Source organism: Marmota monax, unplaced genomic scaffold (genome assembly GCF_021218885.2).
Source record: "Marmota monax isolate L192 unplaced genomic scaffold, Marmota_monax_Labrador192_F-V1.1 WCK01_AAM20220418_F8-fsc00052, whole genome shotgun sequence".
Taxonomy (NCBI): Eukaryota; Metazoa; Chordata; class Mammalia; order Rodentia; family Sciuridae; genus Marmota; species Marmota monax.
Genome location: NW_026693473.1, coordinates 2,725,406 through 2,749,839, shown reverse-complemented (window position 1 = coordinate 2,749,839; position 24,434 = coordinate 2,725,406). Strand labels below are relative to the sequence as shown.

The window sequence follows — 24,434 nt, the reverse complement described above, 5'->3', positions numbered from 1 at the left end:
AATTTTACTCTTTGTAGTTCTTGTAGCATTTGAATATTTAGATCAGCTGTCTTCCTCTAGGTGGAAAGAGTCCCTCACTTGTATTTTAGAGTTCTCTCTTCCTTAAGTAATTTAGGAAGAAGCTGGATGCATAGGTGCATGCCTTTAATCTCCACTACTCGGGAGACTGAGGTAGGAGATCACAAGTTTGAGGCCAGCCTTAGCAACTTAGAGACTGGCTCAAAAAAAGGGCTGATGCAGTGCAGTGGTAACCCTGGGCTCAATTCCTAGTACTGCCAAAAAAGAAAAAAGAAAAGTAAGGCAGAGGGGAATGGACTACTGGGAAGGCTTTTTGTTTGTTTTGTGTTTATGTGTTCTGCCTCAGTTTTCAAATGTTAAATTTAGAATCAAGAATTAATGAGAGACAATTATTATATTTAGCACACTTAGTGATCATTTTTCTAGGTCCTTAATATATGTCTGTTCTTCATTAACTTACCTCTTGGGCCTTGTGAAATCTTACAATTCTGCAGGAAATAAACCAAAGAAATACATGTGAAGAAATGGAGAATTTTTGTATAAGGAGCTTTTTATTATTCTGTTTTTATCAGTCATTGTCAATTTAACACTTATTCTATCACTTAGGGATGATAACAGTATTTTCCAACCGTCTGGGCTGGCACAACATGGAACTACTACTTTCCCAGTTTCAGAAACGTCTCACGTTCGGCATCCAGAGGGAGCTGTGTGACCTGATTCGAGTATCCTTGCTCAATGCACAGAGGGCCAGGTTCCTCTATGCTGCTGGCTTTCTTTCTGTGGCAGACCTTGCTAGAGCAGATGTTGCTGAGGTGGAGGTGGCTCTGAAAAATGCTGTGCCTTTCAAAAGGTGAGAAAGCCCCTTTATTTACATAGGGTTATGAAATGATAAGGTTATGAAATGTCATGTCAGATAATGAAATTATATAATGATAAGTATTAAAACATTTTCCTCTTAATCTCATGACATACTTGATAAATGGAAGAATATGTGGCTACTTTTTTCTCCTTGAGGATGACTTTTCATTTTGTGTATTTTATAAATATTGCCTGATTGAAAAGCCACTTCTAAAAGGATCATAATTCTCTCCTGAAAAGATTGAATGAAAATACAGTACCAATGCTTTTGTCTTTGATGAATTTTCATTTTCATTACATATCCAGGGCTCATCGTATACTTTCTTTGGTCAGGAGCACTTTATTTTTTATTTTATTTTATTTTATTTTATTTTTTTGTGGTGCTGGAGATCGAACCCAGGGCCTTGTGCATGCGAGGCAAGCGTTCTACCAACTGAGCTATATCCCCAGCCCCAGGAGCACTTTAAAATGCATTCTTTGCAGAAATTCTTTGGAAAACTAGTCCTTCAAAACATTTTATGAGGAGAGGATTCCTTGACACATTTTTGTGTGAACGTGGTGTTTGACCAATACATTGTATGGGCTGGACTCAGCATATAATCAAGGAGTAACTTAATTATTTTAACTGTCACTGTTGGAACTCACTCCAATATGAAAAACCAAACACATTCATAACTATTTAGTTACTTTCTGGTACTAAAAGTTTTATTTTCAGGTACCTAAGAATGTGTTCTCAATCAAAGCATTAATCTCTTTTCCAGTTTAATGTTTCTTTCTTCCCACTCATTTCTGGCTTGATCCAGGGTGTGGAACTTGTAACACACGGGGGCGTAGTCTTTTGCTATCCTCTTAGATCTTACATATCTCCTTCTCTATGTACCCTTTCTTTTTGATAATCTTAAGATTTCAGGTGGGAAGAAGGGAGGTGAGGTAAAGAGGCAGAAAATCTTTGATGGAGGTATTTGTTTCTGTATCGCTGTTTGGCAGGATGCTAGCCTGTGCCCATATTATGTTTCTTTCTCTCCTGGGGTATCTTTGTTTTCACTACATCCTCACTAATGAGAGCCCTAATGCGGAAGAAGTTGCAAGCTGTCTGTATCCAAACTAGTGTTATAAGGAGGGCCATGTAACAGTGTATGAAAGTCAGGTTTATGGGTTTGATGAACATGGGTTCTTTTTGAAAGTGTTTTCCTCCGGAAAGGCCTGTGTCTATCTCAAAGTAAGAATGCCCCTCAGAGTCAATGATCATTGCAAACACTTGTAGAACTTTAACTGTGATAAGCGTTTTCACATTATTATTTTTATCAGTTCTCTCTGGTTGCAAAGATCATTATATTTTTAGTGGTGTTTCAATTTTGTTTTTTCTCCTAAGCTCATATGGTTTTAGTGTGTGATTTTGTAGTGCCTGGGGTTTTTAAAGGATACATAGGGTATCATAGTAGAAATTTTTGGTCTCTCTCTCTCTCTCTCTTTTTTTTTTAATTGGGCATTAGGGTTCTTTGTACACATTTGTGATTATTTTAGGTAATTTAGTAATTTAAAAAGTTTTAACAATTTTGAAGAAAAATTTTTGGAAAATGCTTTCTACTTTTTTTGGGGATGTGGGGTGAGTACCAGGATTGAACTCAGGGCACTTGACCACTGAGTCACATCCCCAGCCCTATTTTGTATTTTATTTAGAGATAGGGTCTCACTGAATTGCTTAGTATCTTGCTTTTGCTGAGGCTGGCTTGAATTCACGATCTTCCTACTTCAGCCTCCTGAGCTGCTGGGATTACAATGCTTTCTATTTTTCAAAACAATATATTTTAACCTTTTCTTAATAACTTTGTCAAATTAGCTAGGTCCTTTGTCATTCTAATATTAATTTTGTTTATTGTACATTAGTGATATATTGCAGAGCTATTAAAATGTGTAGACTTTTAATCTGTTGTGTATTGTTACTGTGCTCTGTGATTTGTGATTTTGTTTTTCCATCATTTTCCTGAGTGTCAGGCTACCAGCTGATTAGCTGGTATTTCTCATTGCTGTCATTTTCAGCAGTCTACTAAAGTTCAGCAGCTAGGACACAAACACTGAAGGAGTCATTAGAGATTAAAGAACTCCAGCTTTTTGTGAGTTCACAAAAAGGATGGGGTGTCTGTTTTAGAATTAGATAGACTTCTTTGGAAAGTCTACCTAGAATGTGACTTAAAACCAACTTCTAAAAGTGCTAGTCACCTCTGGAGTTTGGTTTTCATAGAACCTTTGGAAATATGTACTGATAGTTCCTGGGGTAAAGAAAATCAGGTATGGAAAAAATCTTTACATGGTCACAACATGCCACAAATGATCCATTTTTAAAAAGTTCAGCTGAAAAACAGTGTTGTTTGCAAGCACATCACTTCTATATTATAGTGAGGTTGTTGCAAAGGTTATACTTCTGAAAGCCTAGAACCTATATTGATCAAAATTAGTGATAGTATTTAGCAGGACAAATTAGTATTATGTGCATCATGTAATACCATGAGGCCATTTTATTGCTTTTTAATTTTTTTGGGGGGGGGTGAGGATGATATTATCTCGTTATTCCGTGTTCTTTTTTAAAAAAATTTATTTATTTTTTATTTATATATGACAGTGGAATGCATTATAATTCTTATTACACACACAGAGCATAGTTTTTCATATCTTTGGTTGTATGCTTTTTAATTTTTTTATAAATTAATTCATTTTTAAGATTGACAACATTTGTATGTGTCAATTTTGAGTGTGCCCAAGGAGGAATTTATGATGTTCAACGTGTTCAACATGAAGTTTTGAATAGGTTGAAACAAAACATAAGTTTTCTGTCTTGAACACTTAAAAATCTACTCTCAGTGATTTTTTAAAGAATTCAATGCAGTAATATACAATACTCCTAGAATATTTATTACCCAAAATGTTGAGAATGAATTTAATCATAAAGAAACAAACTAAATTGGAATACATTCTCCAAAATAATTGACCAGTCCTTTATAAAGGGAAGGGGCATGGGGTTGTAAATGACAGTGGAACGTGATGATCATTATTATCCAAAGTACATGTATGAAGATACGAATTGGTGTGAACATACTTGGTATACAACCAGAGATATGAAAAAAAAAAAAAAGTCTTTGAGTATTTTTCTAAACAAAAAATCAAGGGCCGTAAATCCTTCTGTGGGACAGCAACTTTCCAGATTGAGGCAGGGGCCCTCTGTTTGCAGCCAGGAAATAGAAGATTTTTGATCCCAACCTGATCTTAGGGACTAGATTGCTTGATTGCTGCCTGAGAGATAACAATGTGCAGAAGATTCTAGGAGGTGGGAGAGGCATAATGAGGGTCATGGAGGAGTGTGCCCAAGGAGGAAGCTCAGGACCAACTTGTCAACTCCAGGGTTGTAGGGTGACAGCCACAGCAGATATTCAGAAATCCTGGAGAAAGGAGGAGAGGCAATGTAGCAGAGGAATTCCTTTTGTGCATTTTGAGTAGCTTTGTCTGTGGAGTGGAACACAGGGTTTTCTGGGCTCTCTTTGCCTGCCAACATAGTAGAGTTTTGACCCTACGGTTATTTCTAGCACTTGCAAGGTTTCTGGTCTAATTGTTAAATATTTGACACTTGACTTTTGTGTAGATTTAGATATAGAGATCTATTTCATTCTTCTACCTGTAGCTATCCAGTTTTCTCAGCATCATTTGTTAAAAATGCTTTCTTTTTTTTTTTTCCCAACAAATATTTTGGCACCTTTTCCAAGAATTAGATGACTGTAAGTGTGTGGGTTTGCCCTGTGTCTTCTATTCTGTTCCATTGGTCTTCCTGCCCTTTTTTTTTTTTTCCTAATATGGATTTTTCATTTTAGTTATTTATATGCAGTGCTGAGGATCAAACACAGGGCCTCACATATGCCAGGCAAGCACTCTACCACTGAGCCACAACTCCAGCACCCCCTCCTCCCACTTCCTGCCTATTTTAATGCCGGTACCATGCTGTTTTTGTTATTATACCTCTTTGTTATAATTTGAGACCAGGAATTGTGATTCCTGCTGCATTGCTCTTCTTGCACAATATTACTTTGGCTACTCTGGGTGTCTTATTCTTCCAGATGAATTTAAGAATTGTTCTTTCTTATTCTGTTAAGAACGTCATTGGTATTTTAATGGGGTTTTATGGCCAATTGAGATCAATCAAAATTTAATTGGAGAACTGATATCTGTATAATGTTGAGTCAACATATCCAAAGATTGGTTGTTTCTTTGCATTTGATTTAGTCTTTGTTTTCCAGGAGGTTTTTTTTTTTTTAAAGTTTCCCTTGTAAATTTTTGTACATTTCTTGTTAAATTTATTCCTATTCAATATTCATTGTTATTTTAATTGGTGTTTCTCTTATATCGATACATGATTATTAGTTGAGATTTGAAGGCTACTGATTTTTATGCATGTCTTGTCCTGTTATTTTGTGAATTTCTTTATTGTTTGAGTTACTTTTATCATTGATTCTGTGGGGTTTTCCAGGTATGTTACTATTTTTTTTTCTATAAGTACAGGTATATTGCTTCTTCCTCACAATTTCTTGTGCTTTTATTTGATTTTTCATGCCAAATTGAATTATTTCTTGCCTAATTGAATTATTTCTGGTTTTTAACTTGAATTAGTTTATCCTGCGATTGACTATTCTTCTAGTGTAGTTCCTCCCTTTTCTCATTTTCAGTTTTATTTTTCATTTTTTCTTCATGAAATATTTTGTTGAGAATGTTTTGTAGTGCAGGCTTTCTGGTTGTGAAATTTTTTTTATATATTTGTTTATCATGGAAGGTTTTTATTTCATTGACAAATCTGAAGCTTAATTTTACAGGGTATTGTATTCTTGGTTGACATTCGTTTTCTTTCGAAGCCTGGGATACATGATTCCAAATCTTAGCTTTGATGGTCTAGCTTGAGAAACCAGCTGAAATTAGAATTGGTTTCCCTCTAAATGTGACTAGTTTTTCTTTGGCAGTGCTTAGAATTCTATCCTTAGTCTGTATGTTTGGCATTTTCACAATAATTTGCCTTGGTGTGGGTCTGTTGTAATTTTGTATATTTGGGGTCCTGCATGCTTCATGTATTTGATTTTTCATTTCATTCTTAAGGTTTAGGAAACTTTCTGGTATTATGCATTTCTTTTGATTGTTTCTCTGAGCCTTTGTTTGATCTTTTTTAAATCTTAAGTTTGATCTTTTCCTGTTATCCCATAATTCTTGGAAGTTCTGTTCATGTTCTCCTAACATCTTTTCTCCGTGGTCAACTTTATTTTCAAGATTATATATTTTGCCTTCATTCTTGAAACTGTGTCTTCTAAGTGGTCTGGTCTGCTTGTGATATTTCCAATGAATTTTAAATTTTGCTTATTCATTCCTTCACTTCAAAGATTTTTGCTTTTTTTTCTTTCCCAGAATCTCTGTCTTGTTATAGAAGTGATCTTTTGCTTCCTGTATTTTCTGCTTTATATCATCTTTTACCTTGCAGATCAATTTAATTAGGGACACTTTAAACACCTTTTCTGACATTTCTATCACAGCGGTGTCAATAGATTCTGTTTTTTTGACATATTTTGGTTTGTTTGGGGTGATTTGTTCCTTGGGTTTTTCATGTTGTTTGGGAGTCTATTGATCTAACAGTTGCTTTGAGGTAGTAAATATCCCTGAAGGTTTCCAGTATCTCATGGTTTATGGGGAGACAGATAATAACCACCAGTGTAAACAAATTACAGCATTACACCAAATAGCTCTTGCTATGAAATCTGTAATGTTTATTGTCACAATAATCAGAAATGAAATGATCAGTTATTGCTCATGGCAAAAACAGTAAGTTTACAAATGGTCTACAAATCCAAGTGGTGATCAGGGATAGAACAAAAGTGATATAGGGTGTGATGATTATGAGAGAGGAGGAGAGAAAATGGAAGTAAAAAATTAAAGGAAGAGTGAAGGAGAGAGCAATGGAGATTACCTGTTAGCAGAGGAAAAGAGAGAAAAAGGGTTGAGGGAAACTGAAAGGTAAGAGAAAACAATGTATAAAATAAAATAAATAAAAAATACAAAAATGAAATAATAAATTGCAAAAATAAAATTGATATCTGCTAATCAAACATCTTAGTCCTCAAAATATTGTTCCATGAAAAATAACTGCCTTCAAATAAAATGGTAGAAGTGAGGAAAAAATAAAGATATATGAATACGTATAAGTATCTAGTTAAAGATAAGAGGAAAGTGATGGGGTATAGAACAGGGTTTTTAGATTCATGAAATGAATAGGGCAAATGCAGAGGTGATATAGGATGTGTTTGTAAGGGGGGAGAACAAAAAAGAGAAGTAAAGGAATTAAAGGAAGAGAGAGAGCGCTAGCATGCAAACAAGCAATCAAGTTTGGCTGTTAGCAAGAAAAATGAGAGAAATATTAACAAAGGAAAACAATGTTTTGAAACAGACAATGAAAAATCAATCCAAAATATACTAATCAAAAACTTTAACCCTCAACAAACAGCATGAAAAATACCTATCTTCAAGAAAATGCTACAACTGAAAAATCATAAATAAGTACGTGTACAAATGTATAATTGTCTCATATATCAATCGGTGTGCATTTAAAAACAAAACAAAACAGCAAAACGGAAACAAAATTACAGAATAGTCAATGAGGGTACTCGCCCAGTGTCTGTGCCAACTGCCTTTCCATTTCTCAGCTTCCCTTCTCAGCATGAGGGTGTGTGGAAGACACTTTTGGCTTCACTTCCAGGGTGTGTAATTGCCGTCGGGTTCTATGAGATGAGTTTCTGCAAGTGAAGCTCCCTGGGTGAGGATTTGGTCTGGTATTGCCCCAGGTGTTTTGTTGTGTGGGGAGTTTCAGGTCTTAATGAATGAACACACTTCTAGGACTCTACCCAGTGCTTCATTGCTTCACCTGTTCTGTTGTTTGGCAATACTGCCCTAATTTGACTTCTCAAAGACTGTTTTAGAGCACTGAGCTTAAGTACTCTGCCCTGTTCAAGTTCTCTCTGCTTGTGGTCCTGCGCTCTGCCAGTTTCAATGGGATGAGGCAGAAATTCTCTGTGCTAGAGATTCTCCTGATTTGCTAGGCTCATTTTAGATCTCATGGTTGGTGTCAGCAGGATTCATGTATTGGTCTCAATCCATCCCAAACTCAGGGATGGATATAAGTTCCTGGTCTGAATTAGTGCTGCAGTTATCATGGAGGTATTAACATGTTTCCAGCTTCGGCTTCCTGTACTGGCTGGCAGACGTGACATTTGTGCACCAGTTTATTGGGTCAAATAGCTTCTGGGTTGGCTCAGGGCAGGCAGCCCCTCTGATCCTGGGATTCCCCATGCCATGATTTTCCCAGGACTTTTTTTTTATTTGTTCATGAATTTTTATTTTATTTATTTATATGTGGTACTGAGAATAAAACCCAGTGCCTCACACATGCTAGGCTAGCACTCTTCCACTGAGCTCTAGCCCCAGCCCTTTCTCAGCAGTTTTTGATCTTTTCCAACCTGTATTAATTTTCCACAGAGCTATGAGAAAAGCCACTTCCCACTGATCCCCATCTTGTCTCTTCCAAATCCCAATTCTTGTGATCAATTCAAAAAGATTTCAGACAAGCTGCCCAGAGTAATAGGAATTGAGTTTATTGAAGGGATAGGAAAAGGGAGAGGGGACCCTCAAGTGAGTGAGTGGGTCCTCTCAGAGAAGAGAGGGACAGTGTGCCTCTCCTGCACTCCAGTTTTATTGGGGATCCCTCCTAAGTTTCTGGAGAGTCCTGCCCAGGTCCACCTCTTGACTTTTTACTCACAGCAGGCTGACATCAGACTTCGAAATCCCTACGTCATGGCAACTCTAGGTCACCTTGGCCCATGCTGATGTGTTCTAATTGGATTCTTAATTATAAATTCTTACAGATTTTATGGTTAGGAGGAATTATCCTTATCTCCCTGAGTTTTGGGATCTGTTCTATGAAAAGGGTAACAAAATTTACGACCTTCAGGATAACTTGAGTTCAAGTCCCTCCCAAGTCCTGCACCGGTGGTAGGAATGGGGTTCCCCTCGGTGGAATGGGCTGGCTGAGGAATAAAAGCAAAGAGAAATAAAATGATGAAAAAAAAAACATACAAAAAAGTAGTTGCAAATGTCAGAGCAGGACAGGCAAGCTGATCAGACAGATTGAGATTCTGGACAAAGATGGAGCCTGCATCTTTTTATTTATATTGGGAAACATCAATGGCCTTCCATAGATTGTTCTTCACCAAAATAGGATAAAGGTAGGCTGTTCAGTTCCTAAAGGGATATGCCCATCTCTGGTACTACTATGAGGAACCTTTCTGGCAGAGCAGAGGGAAAGGTCACATGCATTGGGCTATCTATTGCCGTGGGAGAACTATGGAAAGTTCCCAGTGCCAGGCCTATCCCTCCCTGGCATCCATGCCGAGAGGAGGTCCTCATGTATTTCATGGATGGCTTCCCACAGATAAGTCTTATGGTACTCATATTCTTTTGCCCCGGTAAGGTATTTGATCTTTTTGTGTGTAAACATCGGGATCTTTTCCCATATATTTGAAGTTTAACAGTTTTACTAGGTAAGTTTCTATTTTATGTAACAAAATACTTAAAAACAGTGGCTTAAGAATAGCAGTTTAAGTATATATTATCTTGAAGTTTCTGTAAGTAATGAATTTGGGTGCACCTTTGCTGGTGGATCTGGCCTGGGGTCTTTCATGAGGTTGCAGCTCAGTTGATGGCTGGGACTGTAGTCATCTGAAGGCTTAACTTGGGTGTGCTTCTAGCAAGACTCATGTCTACTCTGGTAAGTTGGTGTTTGATGCTTCAGGTGTGATCTAGATGGAGCACTCCATAAAACATCTGATGATGGATGGCCTCCCTAGAATCGGTGATCCAAGGGAAAGCAGAATGGAAGCTATAACGTCTTTTATAACTTATCCTTAGTTTTTTAGTTGTTTTACCTGAGCAGCTGAATTGGACCCTAGTACCCCATCTTAGCTGGAAGCAGAAATTGGTCAGCCATTATTTCTTGCATAATTTTCTCCCCATCCTGTCTTCCTCCTCCTCCTGGTATTTCAATTATACATATGTTTGACTTTTTAGGGTCTGTATTCTATGATGTTGCCCAGAAGAGCACTGATATTGTATTAGTCATTTTGGGTGAATTCAAACTCTAAACTTGGTGGGTAGTAGCTCAAGTCTCTGTTCAGACTTTTTAACAGGTTACTTGGGGTCTTCCCACACTGGTATAATTTATAGCCATATACTGGGCAGAGTTTATATGAAGAATTTGGGGTCTCCTTCTTTGACTTTCTCATTTTTAGACATTCCCCCTTTAATTTCTAACTCCTATATTTACCCTAAGCTCCGTTCTGAATTCAGTCAGTGGTCTCCTGGTTTTAATCCAAACTCTTAGTGGGCCTACATGGTACTGACTAGAGCCTACTTTCTGGTGAAAAGTGTGGAAATTCACCCACTGTCATTTATTTGTTCTAACATTCAACCCCCATCCAGTTTCTGTTTTCTTTTGGCCACTCTCCAGTCTCTTCAATATTTGGTCTAGAGTTTATAGTGTGTAGGATGATTTGTTTTCAATGACAACATTATGACCCTTTTTAATTTTTAATATTTGGCTTTTGCTTAAAGAAGTTTAGTTAAATGTTTCCTTATTATGCTGTTTTAAAATTGCAGAACCACCCACCCCTTTCTGGTAATTTTTTTTTTTTTTTATACTGTCCTCAGGTGACATAGAATATAAGTTTAAACATTTTTTTTTTTTCCTGATTTCCCCAGGTAGTCATGAGAGTAGATATCGCTCTTTTTCAGGGTTATTTCTTTAATTCCTAGAACAGCTCAGATTGAATGCTTAATAAATATTAGTTGTATGAATGAATTAATCAACACATTAATTTCCTTCTTTTTAAAAAAATCTTTTTCCATAGTGCTCGAAAAGCAGTGGATGAGGAAGAGGAAGCAGTTGAAGAACGTCGGAATATGCGAACTATTTGGGTGACTGGCAGAAAAGGTTTAACTGAAAGGGAAGCAGCAGCCCTTATAGTAGAAGAAGCCAAAATGATTCTGCATCAGGACTTAGTTGAAATGGGAGTGCAATGGGATCCTCACTCCCCTTTAAGTTCTGGTACAAATTCACTGCCCAGAAGTGAGTCAGAACAGGAACACACGTTGATAACCCAAACTATAAGTTCTCATAAAAGATTAACATCAAAGAACAAAAGTAATATAAGATTTAGTGATTCTTATATTAAGCATTCACCTGATACAGTGCAAGATTTAGATAAAACTAGAGAGCATACAAGTTCCTTTCATTGTAACTCCCAGGATGGCAATCAGGAACATCAGAGATATTCCATTTCCAGAGCAAGAAAGCGGGCTTCTTTGGGCATACATAAAAAGAAGCTGAGAACATCTCTAAACAAAGGAAAATCAAGCACTAGAAAAGTTGTTCAGACTTTCTCATTAGAGAAAACAAAAAAAGCAGCTTTGAATTTCAGTTCAGAAGAAATGAACACAGGCTTTCAATCTTGGAATAATAGAAAGCATCAAAAACAGTCCACGGATGGTAGTCCTAAGAAAGACTCTGGGCAGCGTGGAATTGATTTGAAAGGACAGACTATGTTTAGTCCTGATGTTTGTGAAGAACCATTTACCGTGGATGAGAAGAATATGGAATTTATAAGTCCACAGCCATTTGCCAAAAATGTACCTTTTTACACTAAGGGAAATTACAACAAAACATCATTGCTGTTACAAACAGAGCAAAGCTGTTTAAAGAAAAGAACAGCAACTAATGAGATTCTGGAGAAATGTTCTGTCACAGGATTCCAAAGCAAAACCATGACTTGTCAAGCTACTAGTGTGGTTAGTAAAAATGGAAGAGGATCAGCAGTTGTTGAAACAGAAAAAATAAATGAAGTGCTGATACAAAATGATTTAAAAAATCAGAATGTTTCTGTGGTATATCATGATAGTCATCCAGTTAATCATGGCCTGGAAAAGCAATGTGATAAGCCAACAGACACTAACATCAAACAGAAAGAAATAATACAGAGAAAAATGCCCTGTGAGGTAGTCAGTAGTTACATGCATAAAGAGCCAGTTGTTACTGCGATCACATGTGAAAGTATAAAGTGTAATAGTGAGGAAAATAAGCCAAATCATTTTCAGGCATTAGGAGATATACACAGAAGTTGGGTAACCAGTGGAATATTTCAGTCAATGAGAACATTTGATAAATCAGGAGGCCAGCATGAGAATTTTCTAAATTCTTCTAGCATAAAAGAAAAAACAAATGCTTATGTAACAAACAAAACTGAAAATAATTGTGTTTCTGACTTAGGTTTAGTCTGTGATTTTGAAGATAGTTTCTACTTGGATACTCAGTCAGAGAAAATAATTCAACAGATGGCAACTGAAAATGCCAAACCAGGAGCAAAAGACACCAACCTGGCAGCATGGACAATACAGAAGAGTGTAGAAAAACAGGATCTGAACCCTTTCCACAGTGAGTCTCATATTTCTGGTGAACAGTATTCCCCAGGAGTCACTAACCAAGAGAGGTTGGACCTGAAGACCACAGAAACTGTGAAACAGAACACTGAAAAAGAGGTCGATAGTCTGACTCCAGAAAGCCTGGTTTTTCATTCTCCAATCCTGTTGGAGGAAAATAGCCCTTGTTTTAAAGGGAATGAACTCTCTGTAACTGACTCACAATTAAATAGTTTTCTTCAAGGTTATCAAACGCAAGAAATGGTGAAACCAGTCACACCTGTGGTTCCTTGGAAGAGCTCTCCCACTGATACCGAGGGAGAATGTCTGCCTGGTCCTGAGATAAGTTTGAATATGAGTGATAGTTTACTGTTTGACAGTTTTAGTGAAGACTTCCTAGTAAAAGAACAACCACTAGATGTACAAATGAAAGAACCCCTTACTCCTGAAATAACATCAAATCATTTTAGTGATTCTGTTTGTATACAAGAGGACCCAGTGAAAATATCCAATGTGAATGAGCATCAAGGCATTTTGCAGCAGTTGACCTGTGTCAATGATGAATCTATTATGTTTTCAGAAGTGGATTCTGTTCAGATGGTTGAAGCTTTGGATAATGTAGATATATTTCCTGTCCAAGAGAAATGTAATTCTGTGGTATCTCTTAAAGCATTAGGTAGAAGTGATTCAGTGATTGTGAATAATGGGCATCTTCATGGAGAAGTAATTGGAGGAGATGAAGATGATGAAAAGGCTTCAAAGTCCAGGTTAACTGGGAGAAGGCAAAATAATTCATTCGGATGGTCAGGGGCATCAATTGACTTAAGTCCAGAATTACAAAGGATTTTAGATAAAGTTTCCAGTCCTCTGGAAAATGAGAAGCCAAAATTAACAACTATAAACTTGTCTAGTTTAAAAGGTAAAAGTACAGAGTTACATGAGAGGAAAGAAGTGATTTTAAATTTGGAAACAAATCAAGTACAGGCAATTTCAATTTTCCCTAATAATGAAGTAAAAAGCAAGATTGAGGCATTAGAGAGCAGTGCCAGTCATGGTGAAACCTCATTCCTCTTGCCTTGTAAAGAGGGCTTGATAGCTGATGATAATGGTCTCATTCCTCCTACACCCATTCCAGCATCTGCTTCTAAGCTGGTATTTCCAGAAATCCTTGGAGCATCTGTAAAAGTTCAGAAAACAAGTAACGCTTTACAGCCTGGTGAAGATTGCACATTTGGCTCAACTTTAGATAATAAAAAGCAAGATTTAACGTTAGAGAATAGAAACAATTTCCAGGAGGACAGTCTTGTTAGAGACACAAGTTTTTCCCTGCAGTTGTCACAGGATGGATTACAGTTAACTCCAGCCTCGTGCAGTTCAGAAAGTCTGGCCATCATAGATGTAGCAAGTGACCAAACTCTCTTTCAAACATTCATTAAGGAGTGGCAGTGCAAAAAGCGATTTTCCATCTCACTGGCTTGTGAAAAGATTAGAAGTTTGACATCTTCTAAAACTGCTACTATTGGTGGTAGGTTTAAGAAAGGTAAGAATTTAAAAAAATTTTTGTTTTTTCATACTTACCTATAAATTAGTTGGTGGACTGAGGTGAACTTTAGATTGTTTAGTATTAGTTGTTAGATAGCATCTATTCAAAATTTAGTTTATCTCCTATTAGGACTTACATGTAAACAGCTTTTTTTTTTTTTTTTAATTTGGCCCAGGTAAATTACTAATAGTTTCCCTCCAGCGTAGGAGATGTGTCCATTATGTACTATATTCATTAGGATATAAATTCATAAATGAATTCCATACCAAAGTCTTGATTTCAAAGCCTCACAGAACTCTCCCAGATTTCCAGAGAGTTAAACCTTTTGATCAAATAATGCCATGTGTATTTTTGTCTTAGTGCATGAACCTTGGGTTCAGGATCGTGGGGAATAGCTGTAGTTAGCTTGTTAACCTGTTGTGGGAAATCAGGTTTGATTAGAGTTCTTGAATTTGTATGTATGGATGAATTTGTTCGTAAAGTTTTGAGTATTTGTCTGATCTTCAGTTTGTGGAACATATGTGTTAATGACAAGTTTGATGTACTTTTCATATTGAATTCCACTTTTCATTTTTTATCTATCAAGCACAAAATTGAACACATTTTCTGTATCAGGCTCTGTGCTAGAAGACTATAAATGCTTACTTAAATTTGATAAATATGTATTGAATTCCTTGTGCCAGTTTTCTAGTTATTCAGTTAATTTTCTAGTTATTGGGGATATAGTTGTAAATAAAATGGGTTGGTTTTTGCTCTTTGGACATGGAGGATATACTTTTTTAGAAAATGGTGTTGACTCTAGATTTAAAAAATTGTACTTAATTCTTCACTAAGGAGTAAGTCTCTTAATGCAGTTTTTTAATTGTTAGAATTGGTGGATTTGCCCTAAAAAACAAATGCCAAATGTTTTCTTTGAAATAAGGAGAGCAACTAAGAACAGAGTAGGGAGGAAGAGCATGAGAAGAAGATTACCATTAAACAGGGATGAGAGGTGGGAGGGAAAGGGAGAGAGAAGGGAAATTGCATGGAAATGGAAGGAGACCTTCATCGTTACACAAAATTACATATAAAAGGAAATGAGGGGAAAGGGAAAAAAAAAAACAAGGGAGAGAAATGAACTACAGTAGATGGGGTAGAGAGAGAAGATGGGAGGGGAGGGGAGGGGAGGAGGGGATAGTAGAGGATAGGAAGGGCAGCAGAATACAACAGACACTAGTATGGCAGTATGTAAAAACGTGGATGTATAACCAATGTGATTCTGCAGTCTGTATACGGGGTAAAAATGGGAGTTCATAACCCACTTGAATCAAATGTATGAAATATGATATGTCAAGAGCTTTGTAATGTTTTGAACAACTAATAAAAAAAAAGAATTGGTGGATTTTCTCTAAAGTTTTACAGTGTATAAGTTATAGAAATTTGAAATGTAGTTTATTTTTTTATTCAGTTGAAATGCCTTTAATCATGATTATAGTCTATCTTAAGAAATGTTTAGGATATTTTAATATTAATACTAATTTTAATATTAATATGGCAACAAGTATCTTAATTGATGGGAAGCCTAGAAAGATCTTTCATAACACCTAAAAATGACTAACTACATAATGCACATTTTAGGAGATGCAGATTTTTCCCATAATATAGTATTTATTGTTATTGTTTTAACAATTTATTTAATGTCTTTAATGTTAGAGATTTTTTTGACTATTTCACATTTGATTTACTTAGTTAGCTCACTTCAGGACACACCTATTAGAGAGGATGGATTTCCCCTTCAGGGCTCTGATGACATCCTGGTGGTTGGACTGGCAGTATGCTGGGGTGGAAGGGATGCCTATTATGTCTCATTGCAGAAGGAACAAAAGCATTCTGGTAAGTAATCAGTATTTGACTCACTCACCATATAATTAATGAAATATCTGTTAGTGTAGTGATCTTTTGTTGAGAATAATTTCCTGACATTACCTAGGATTTCCTTTTAGGATTAAAAAAAAGTTTATTTAGAGAATAGCTAGTGTGTACAGAATTGCATTCATTAACTCGAAGGATTTTTACCTCCTACAGTGCTGGGGCTTAAACCCAGGACTTGTACCTGGTAGGCAAGTGCTCTATCACTGACGTACACCCAGAGACCACAAGAAGCATTGCCCTGGTAGTCCCCTATCTGTTTTTCTGAGGCTGTTAAGGCTGGACCATAGCAGTTTCTTAGTGTTTCTCTGCGCATTGTTGGGGTCTGGAGCTTGTCCAGAGGCAATGTTGAGCTACACAGATATACTTGATAGTGTTGAATCACACAGCTTTTAGGAGGGACTTCGAAATGGAAGGAATAGGAACTAGAAAAATTCTTTGTGATCTGATAAGGGTTTTGGATAATCAGCTGTTTGGTTGGTTTTGGCCAGAAGAAAAACTAATAAGGATGTCAAATTGTGGGAGGCCATCACGTCATGTGACCAGCGTTTTTCCTCTTCTGATCAGTGGAGGCACTATTGGTCACTCCCCGTGATCTGACCGCTTTTAAGTAGCCGAAGACGTAGCCCCCATCTTGAGAGTAGTAAAAAATGCAACCAAGTGTGTCTTCATGTGTAGGTGTGCCTTCCTGCAGCCCCATGGGTCAAGCTACGCTCACCTGTTCCTTTGTGATATTACTCCTTGCCCTGTTTGGGATAGAATGTTCCATGGAAATCCCCTTTGTGTGTCCCCTTCTCTAACTCTCCCTTGGGTGTGGCCTTCCTAGATGTCAGTCAACCTGCTGACCGCAGACGCCATAAGCTAGACTCAGCCCCTTGAAACCTGACCCCTTGCCTCATTTGAATGGCTTCTCCTCAATAAAAGGGGTCAGCTTGTGCTTGCTCTCTCTCTCTCTTTATATGGACCCTTAAGGTCAGAGGAGCCATCACAGCACCCCAAAGAAAAAGGTATCTCTGTCTCTTGTGTGGTTATTTCGCGTGGCCCAGTTTCCCTGGAGTGACCCCGAATGTTTTAGTCACAAGGAATGGAACATCAGATAGTATTTTTTCCTCAATAAGCATGAAATATTTTCAGTTGTTTTACAGGAAAACAACTTGTTATTTGAAGTTCTCCTTTTATTTTTGACATGACATTATATTATATACCTCCCTTTAAACTCATTTCAAAATACCTATTTTTAACTCCTGAAAAATGTTAACTTGATTTTTTAGAAGTTTTTTTGTTTTTGTACTAGGGATTAAACCCAGAGGTGCTCTATAGCACTGAGCTACATTCCCAGCCCTTTTATTTTTTTAATCTCAAGGTAGAAGTCTTCCTGAGTTGCCCATGCTGACCGTGGACTTGTGATTCTCTTGCCTCAGCCTCTTGAATAGTTGGGATTAGAGAATACCTCTAGAGCACTACCACCATGTCCATCTATTTTAGAAGTCCTGATATTTAGAATTTTGTCCCATATAGTTAAGCAGAGCATTATAAATCTTCTAACCTAAACCATAATTTTACATTACAAAGCACTTCATCTACATATAAGTGCCGCAGTCTGGCTGGGCACAAATGCTGCAGTCTGGCTGGGCACACAATCACGAGCCACCACACAGCTTGTAGATTCAAACAGCAACTCTTTATTCCCTAACTCACACCAGCCGTCTACAATCACGTTCTGGGGAAATCCACGTTCTCTGCCCAAATCCACCTCCACTGGGCTTCTGTCTCCCAAAAAATACTGTCTGAATCCCGTGAGAACTCAAGGGGAACTCAGGCAGCAGGATATGCCCTATTCCCAGCAGGAATAATCTTAAACCTTAAACCTTAAACCTGGAACCTAAACCGGGAACGCCCTAAACCCGATTATCCTAAACCGGGAAGACCCTAATCCCGGATCCGCCCTGGTCCTTGAGCAAGGTCACCTAACTGCAATGTCACTGCAAAATGTCCTATTTCCACGAGTCCTTCCACTAAGCAACATGGGGTACGCTGGCAAGGAAATTGTCATACCTACTTGGCTAATGGCTCCCAGCATATAAGGTCATGCCAAATTTGTGATTACTTGGAACCATATCCTTAGGCTTCTGAGTCTTTTTAGTCTTTCCACTAGAGATTATGGCTTCAAATGAATTTATGTAATTTTTGCACAAAGACTTTCTTTTTCCCCTCTAGAGATTAGTGCCAGTTTGGTACCACCTTCTCTGGATCCAGGTTTGACTGTGAAAGACAGGATGTGGCATCTTCAGTCATGCTTGCAGAAGGAGTCTGATAAGGAACGTTCTGTCATCATCTATGATTTCATCCAGATCTATAAGATTCTTCTTCAGTCATGTGGCATCTCTCTGGAACAAAGTTATGAAGACCCTAAGGTTCTATGTTATATTTAATATTTTTGCACTTAAACACTGTTAGTGTTTAGAGTTAATTCTTAAGTGGCATGGTATTTATTTAGCTTCAGTAATTCAGTGTAAATATTTTAGAGAAGTCATTTCTCTATTCACTAATCTCATGCACACATAATATAATATCATAATAGAAATGTCTCTGTGAAGAGAAAAACATAAATGTCACAAATTCTAAACCATAAAATTGATGATTTTGCTTAGAGCTTTTTTTAAAAAATTAATTTTGGTCTTAAGTTATAAGTTTTTGTTCCATGGTAAGTTAAATGAAGAGAAAACTGTTAAAACTATTAGAATTGAGTATGTAAAATCAGGATTTTTCAAGTATTCATGAGGGCAGAGGCAGAAAACAGGAAAAGTACATGAATAAAAGATGCCAAAAGAGAGGATAATTGGGTCCATAGAGGCAAGCCACATTAGTAGTCTCTGAGTGTTGTTCCTTTGTAATAGCAGAGTGTGACACATTCTTCAAAATGATGACCCTGAGTTATCAGGGGTCGCATATGCCATTGTAATATACACTGAGCAGTAAAGTATTCTTTCAGAACACATTTATTTATAATATCTTTAAAGATATATCCTTTCCCGAATCTATTGATACATGAGGTATGCAGTGTTAATTGGAGTTGAAAAATTATACTATTTGACAGTTATCACTAAAATAGTCAATGATAATAAAACGAGTTTCCCATGTGATACTGGGAACCTAGGGCCTTGCACATACTCTGTATTTGCTCTGCCACTAAGCTATGTCCCCAGCCTCAGTTTTTTAGGGTGTTTTTTCCCCTTTTTTCTTTCTTTTTTTTTGGCAGATTTAAAGATTGTCACTTGATTTTGATGTGCTACAATCCAAAACAAGAATATGGGTTATGTGAGCCTCTCATTAAAAATATCCTAGATTTATATAGCACCTTTTTTATAAACTACTTGAAATATTTCATAATCGGTTTTATTGATCACTTTTTAAAATTAGAGAATCATCCATAGTATTTGAGTTCATTTTGACAAAATCATACATGCAAGGAATTTGATTTCAATCCCCATTACCCCCCCACACACTTTTCTTTCCCTCTTGCTTTCCCCCCATTCTTACTCCTCTGCTCTATTATTCTATCCTACATATACACAAAGGTGAAATTTCTTTTGGTACCTTTATATATGAATATAACATGATTCTGTTAAATTTATTTAATTATCTTCCCCTTTCCCTTCCTTCCTCCCTCACTCTCCTCCTCCTTCCACCCCACTGATCTTCCTTGTATCTTTATGATATCTGACCCCTCCCCAACTGCTTTCTTTCCCTTTAGCTCTAGTTTTCACAGATGAGAAAAAGCATTTGACCCTTGGTTTTCTGAGTCTGGTTTATTTCACCTAGCATGATTTTATCCAGTTCCATCCATATACCAGCAGATGCCTGAGTAAAACTCCATGGTTAATGACAACACTTGATATAAGCAGATAAACTATTAATTTTTAAAATTTCATTTGTATAAGAAACCTTAGCCAATTTTTACATTAGATTCTTTTATTCAATATTCTTCAAAAAACCTTTATTCTTAACTTACAAAATAAGTAACTGAGTCATATAGTAAATTTCAGAAGTATTGACAGAGTTTAGATTTTATTTTTCTATATCGAGTTCTGGATCTCCTGGGTCTGCTATTAGAAACTACAATTCTCCTAATTTCATGGGGAAGCCAACCAGTTGGATGGGCCTGGTGACAGACTCCCATGATGAAGGGAAAATATAAAGGCATTCTAAAACTCTGGGTATGAACTTTTAAAAAAATATATTTATTTTTTAGTTCTAGTTGGACACATACCTTTATTTTACTTATTTATTTTTATGTGGTGCTGAGTATCGAACCCAGGGCTTCTCATGTGCTAGGCGAGCGCTCTACCGCTGAGCCCCAGCCCCAGTCCTGGGTATGAACTTTTAATGGTAAAACATATATGCCTCACTCTGATGTTGAAAGAACTAAGTAAACCCCAAATCATACAAACCTATTTTTATTATAGTAAATTAGTTCACTTCAGCCTTGGTGGCGAAGCCTCTATTTTTATTCTCAGGCACATTGTATCAGTTGGCTGAGAGGAACTTGGTTTTCAAACCTGCTTCATAATGAGACACTCAGGAGTGTTGTAATGATGGGAAAGGTATATAACATTTTCTTCTTCGAAGGCCACTGGTGTTATTGGTACCAAAAATGAGACCTGTTACAATTTATGCTTTCCTTCTCCTTTCCCGGGAAGACCACTAAATAAGTGAAAATAAGGGAATTATAAATGAACTTTCTATTTCACCTTTAATTTAAAGGGTTCAGAAATGTCTTTGAAAAAAATCAGGAAAACATTCTGATCCTCTGTCCCATTTAGGTGGCATGCTGGCTACTAGATCCAGATTCTAAGGAACCAACTCTTCATAGCATAGTTACCAGTTTTGTTCCTCATGAGCTCCCGCTCCTAGAAGGATTGGAGACAGGTCAAGGAATTCAAAGCCTGGGGCTGAACGTCAACACTGAGCATTCTGGGCGGTACAGAGCATCAGTAGAGTCCATTCTCACTTTCAGTTCCATGAATCAACTCAATTCTTTGTTGCAGAAGGAAAACCTTCACGGTAAAAATTTCCTGGATTTTTGTTACAGACTGGGGAGTGTCGTGTCTATTTTGATATACTTATAGGAGCATGGAATATAGCTTATTCTAATTAGAACCCCATTCTTGTGGATGTTCATGATGGGAAGATTCACTGTGTTTTATTCATATATATATACACATAGGAAAGTTATGTCAGATTCATTCCACTTTCTTTCCTTTTCCTATCCCCCTTCCCTTCCCTTCAATCCCTGTTTGTCTAATCCACTAAACTTCTATTCTCACCCTGCCAGCCCCTGCTTTATTGTAGGTTAGCTTCCACATATCAGAGAGACATTTGGTTTTTCAGGATTGCCTTATTTCAGTTAGTGTGATAGTCTCCAGATCCATCCACTTACCTGCAAATTCATAAATTCATTCTTCTTTATGGCTAAGTAATATTCCATTCTATAAATTTACACATTTCCTTTATCCATTCATCTGTTGAAGGGCACCTAGATTGGTTCCTTAGCTATTGTGGACTGTGTTGCTGTAAACATTGATGTGGCTGTTTCTCTGTAGTATGCTGATTTTGATTCCTTTGGATATATACCAAGGAGTGAGATAGCTAGATCACATGGTGGTTCCATTCCTAGTTTTCTGAGGAATCTTCATCCTGCTTTCCCAGAGTGGTTGTACTAATTTGTAGTTCCTCCAACAATGTATAAGTGTACCCTCATTGTTGATGAACCTACATTGACACATCATGTTTATACGATTCATGCATATTATAGTACGTTTCTGTGGTTTATTAATTTTTACTGCTGTGTAGTGTGTCACTGTATGAATGTGCCCAAATTTCTCCATTTTCCTAATGATGAACATTTGGATTGTTTCAGTTTTGTTTGTTTTGTTTTGAGTTTCATTTTGCTATAAGTATTTCTATAGGAATATTTTTACACATGTACATTTTCCTGGTATATATGGGCAAGAATTTCTCTTGGGTATGGGCTTGCTGTGTCATGGGAATAGAAATAATCAACAATTCAAGATTCTACTAAACTGTATTCCAGAATGATTATATAAGTTCACTCTCTCAACAGCAATATGTAATGGTGATCACATTCATATTATCTCAACTTTTTCATTTACTTGGTTGTAAAATGATGGTAACTTTTCTTTCTTTTGCCATCTTTTAGTTTTTATAACAAATTTATTCTAGCTTCATGAAATAAGTTGTGAATATAACCTATTTTTATTCTGGAAGAGTTTATGAATTATTGGAATGATGTGTTCCTTGAAAGTTTGGTGAAATTTGCCTATAACTATTTCTCTATGTAAAGATATTTAGTTATATCAGATAACTAAATGTCAATATCAAAGCTGCAACTTTGATTTCTTTAACTGGAGGAATATTGAATTATTTTTTATTGTGTTTTATTATGCCATAAGAATTTATCTGTATTTTCTAGATTTTCAAATTTATTGGCATAAAGCTGTTACTAACTCTCGTTTTTATTTCTATTTCTTGTGAAAAAATTCAATATTTTTACATGTAAAAATGTTAAATACGGGGCTGGGGATGTGGCTCAAGTGGTAGCGCGCTCGCCTAGCATGGGTGAAGCACTGGGTTCGATTCTCGGCACCACATAAAAATAAAATAAAGATATTGTGTCCACCTAAAAGTAAAAAAATAAATATTTTTTTAAAAAAATGTTAAATACAGGGCTGGGGTTGTGGCTCAGTAGTAGAGCGCTTGCCTAGCATGTGTGAGGCACTGGGTTCAATCCTCAGCACCATTAAAAATAAATAAATAAAGTAAAGGTATTGTGTCCAACTACAATTTTAAAAAAGTATCTAAAGAATGTTAAATACATTTTTCATGTGTTTCTCTTTGTTGTGATTATTGATGTGTTTGCACTCTATTTTCCTACTATTCTACAATGTTTTTGTTCACTTTATATTTGTAAATGATTCATGCATAGCTGTGCTCTATTCTGAGGAGTATACATCTGCAATCTTAGAGATCTAAATCTGTTGTTTCTTCTAAGTTGCTGTCTTAGTCATTTTTGTTGTTGTTGTTATTGTGACCAGGATACTGACAGGAACAACTTAGAGAAGGAAAAGTTTATTTTGGCTCATGGTTTCAGTGGTTCATTCCATGGGGGTCAACTCCGTTGGTATGGTGGAGAGGGTGGCAGAGGAAAGTTGTGCAGCTCATGGCAGCTGGGAGGCAGAGAGGAAGAGAGCAGCCAGGAAGACAAGATAGAGTCCTGACGGGCGCTCCCCCAGTCCTATTTCCTCAAGTCATGCCCCACCTGCCTACAGTCACCACCCAGTAATCCATTCTGTTATTAATCCATCAAGTGGATCCCACTGATTAGGTTCCAGCTCTCACGATCTAATTATTTCACCTTTGAACATTCCAGTGTTGTCGGACATGAGCTTTTTTTGTGGGACACCTCATATCTAAACCAAAACAGTCCCATTCCTAACTTCTCTGCTTGTGTATTCCATATTCTTTGTGAGTTCATACAGGATTTCATCAGTGGAACCCTAAGGACTAATTTGGGGGAAGCCTTCCTGTAGAAAGCTTTTGATTCAGTTAATTATACCACATCCAAGGACGACATTAGCCTATCCTGGGGGGTTTGTTTCAGAATAGGAGTCCCAGACTCCTCTTCCTGACACTGTCTCAAGATCTGTAGCCCTTTAACCTCTTTTGCTGTAGGACTCCATCTCCATGACAGCCCTGTTCTTTCTTACTGCCTGTGGATCCAGCCTGGCTCCCTGTCACTATTACTTGGCACTTCCCTGACTGTTCCTATTCTGACCCAAGTTCTTTATTTCATTGATCCTACATCATATAAATTTCTGTTCTAACTCCAAGCCTCAAAAAAGCCAGGCTCTGACTACCCACTAATTTCTCCCGACTGTTAGAGGTCAGAGCTCTCATTTGTTTGCTTGTTTTGGTGGTGACTGTGGGTATCTCTGGAGATCCTTCCCTGCTGATTGAGAACAGCAAGACGTCAAAGAATGTTTACATGTGGAGCTGGGCAGGGTGGGCTGGGGTTGCTCAGAGTTTTAGAAGCGGAAGTCTTCGGAATGGATTTTTCTTGATGATGTAGGACAGCATTTCCCACAGTGCATTCAATGAATACTTACATTTTAGGATATTAATAAGCATTATATGAAATAAAGGGTTTTATGGTTAAGTAACTTCAAGTTGGAATTTGTTTTCTTCAAGTCTTCTCAGAGCCCTTAATGTATTAATAGTTATCATGAATATCTAACAACAGTATATAGATGCAGAAACTCACAATATACAGTATCTAAACTCCACCCTTTTTGTAGAGCATCTTTAGAATTAATATTACAAAAACATACTGGGAAAACTGGTTTAAAATGTCTACTCTGTTGAGAAATGTCTGCATATAGAAAGATGCTGATTTTTTTTTTTTTTTTTTTTTTTTTTTTTTGCCTGTGATTTTACCTGCCTGTTTCATGCTCCTTTGGCACTGCTGCGTGCTTCCTACTGCTCTGCT

The 24,434-nt window shown here is 37.0% G+C and overlaps 1 protein-coding gene across 1 annotated transcript in view; it reads left to right on the top strand.

Moving 5' to 3' along the window:
- Window positions 1-24,434, top strand: part of Polq (DNA polymerase theta) — a 109,399-nt gene that overhangs the window by 63,375 nt on the left and 21,590 nt on the right. Inside the window, exons 15-19 of the mRNA XM_046458116.2 lie at window positions 625-868; window positions 10,854-13,957; window positions 15,689-15,832; window positions 18,086-18,282; window positions 20,692-20,932. Of these exons, the coding sequence (XP_046314072.1) occupies window positions 625-868; window positions 10,854-13,957; window positions 15,689-15,832; window positions 18,086-18,282; window positions 20,692-20,932 (3,930 nt within the window). The remainder of the gene's footprint in view (window positions 1-624; window positions 869-10,853; window positions 13,958-15,688; window positions 15,833-18,085; window positions 18,283-20,691; window positions 20,933-24,434) is intronic.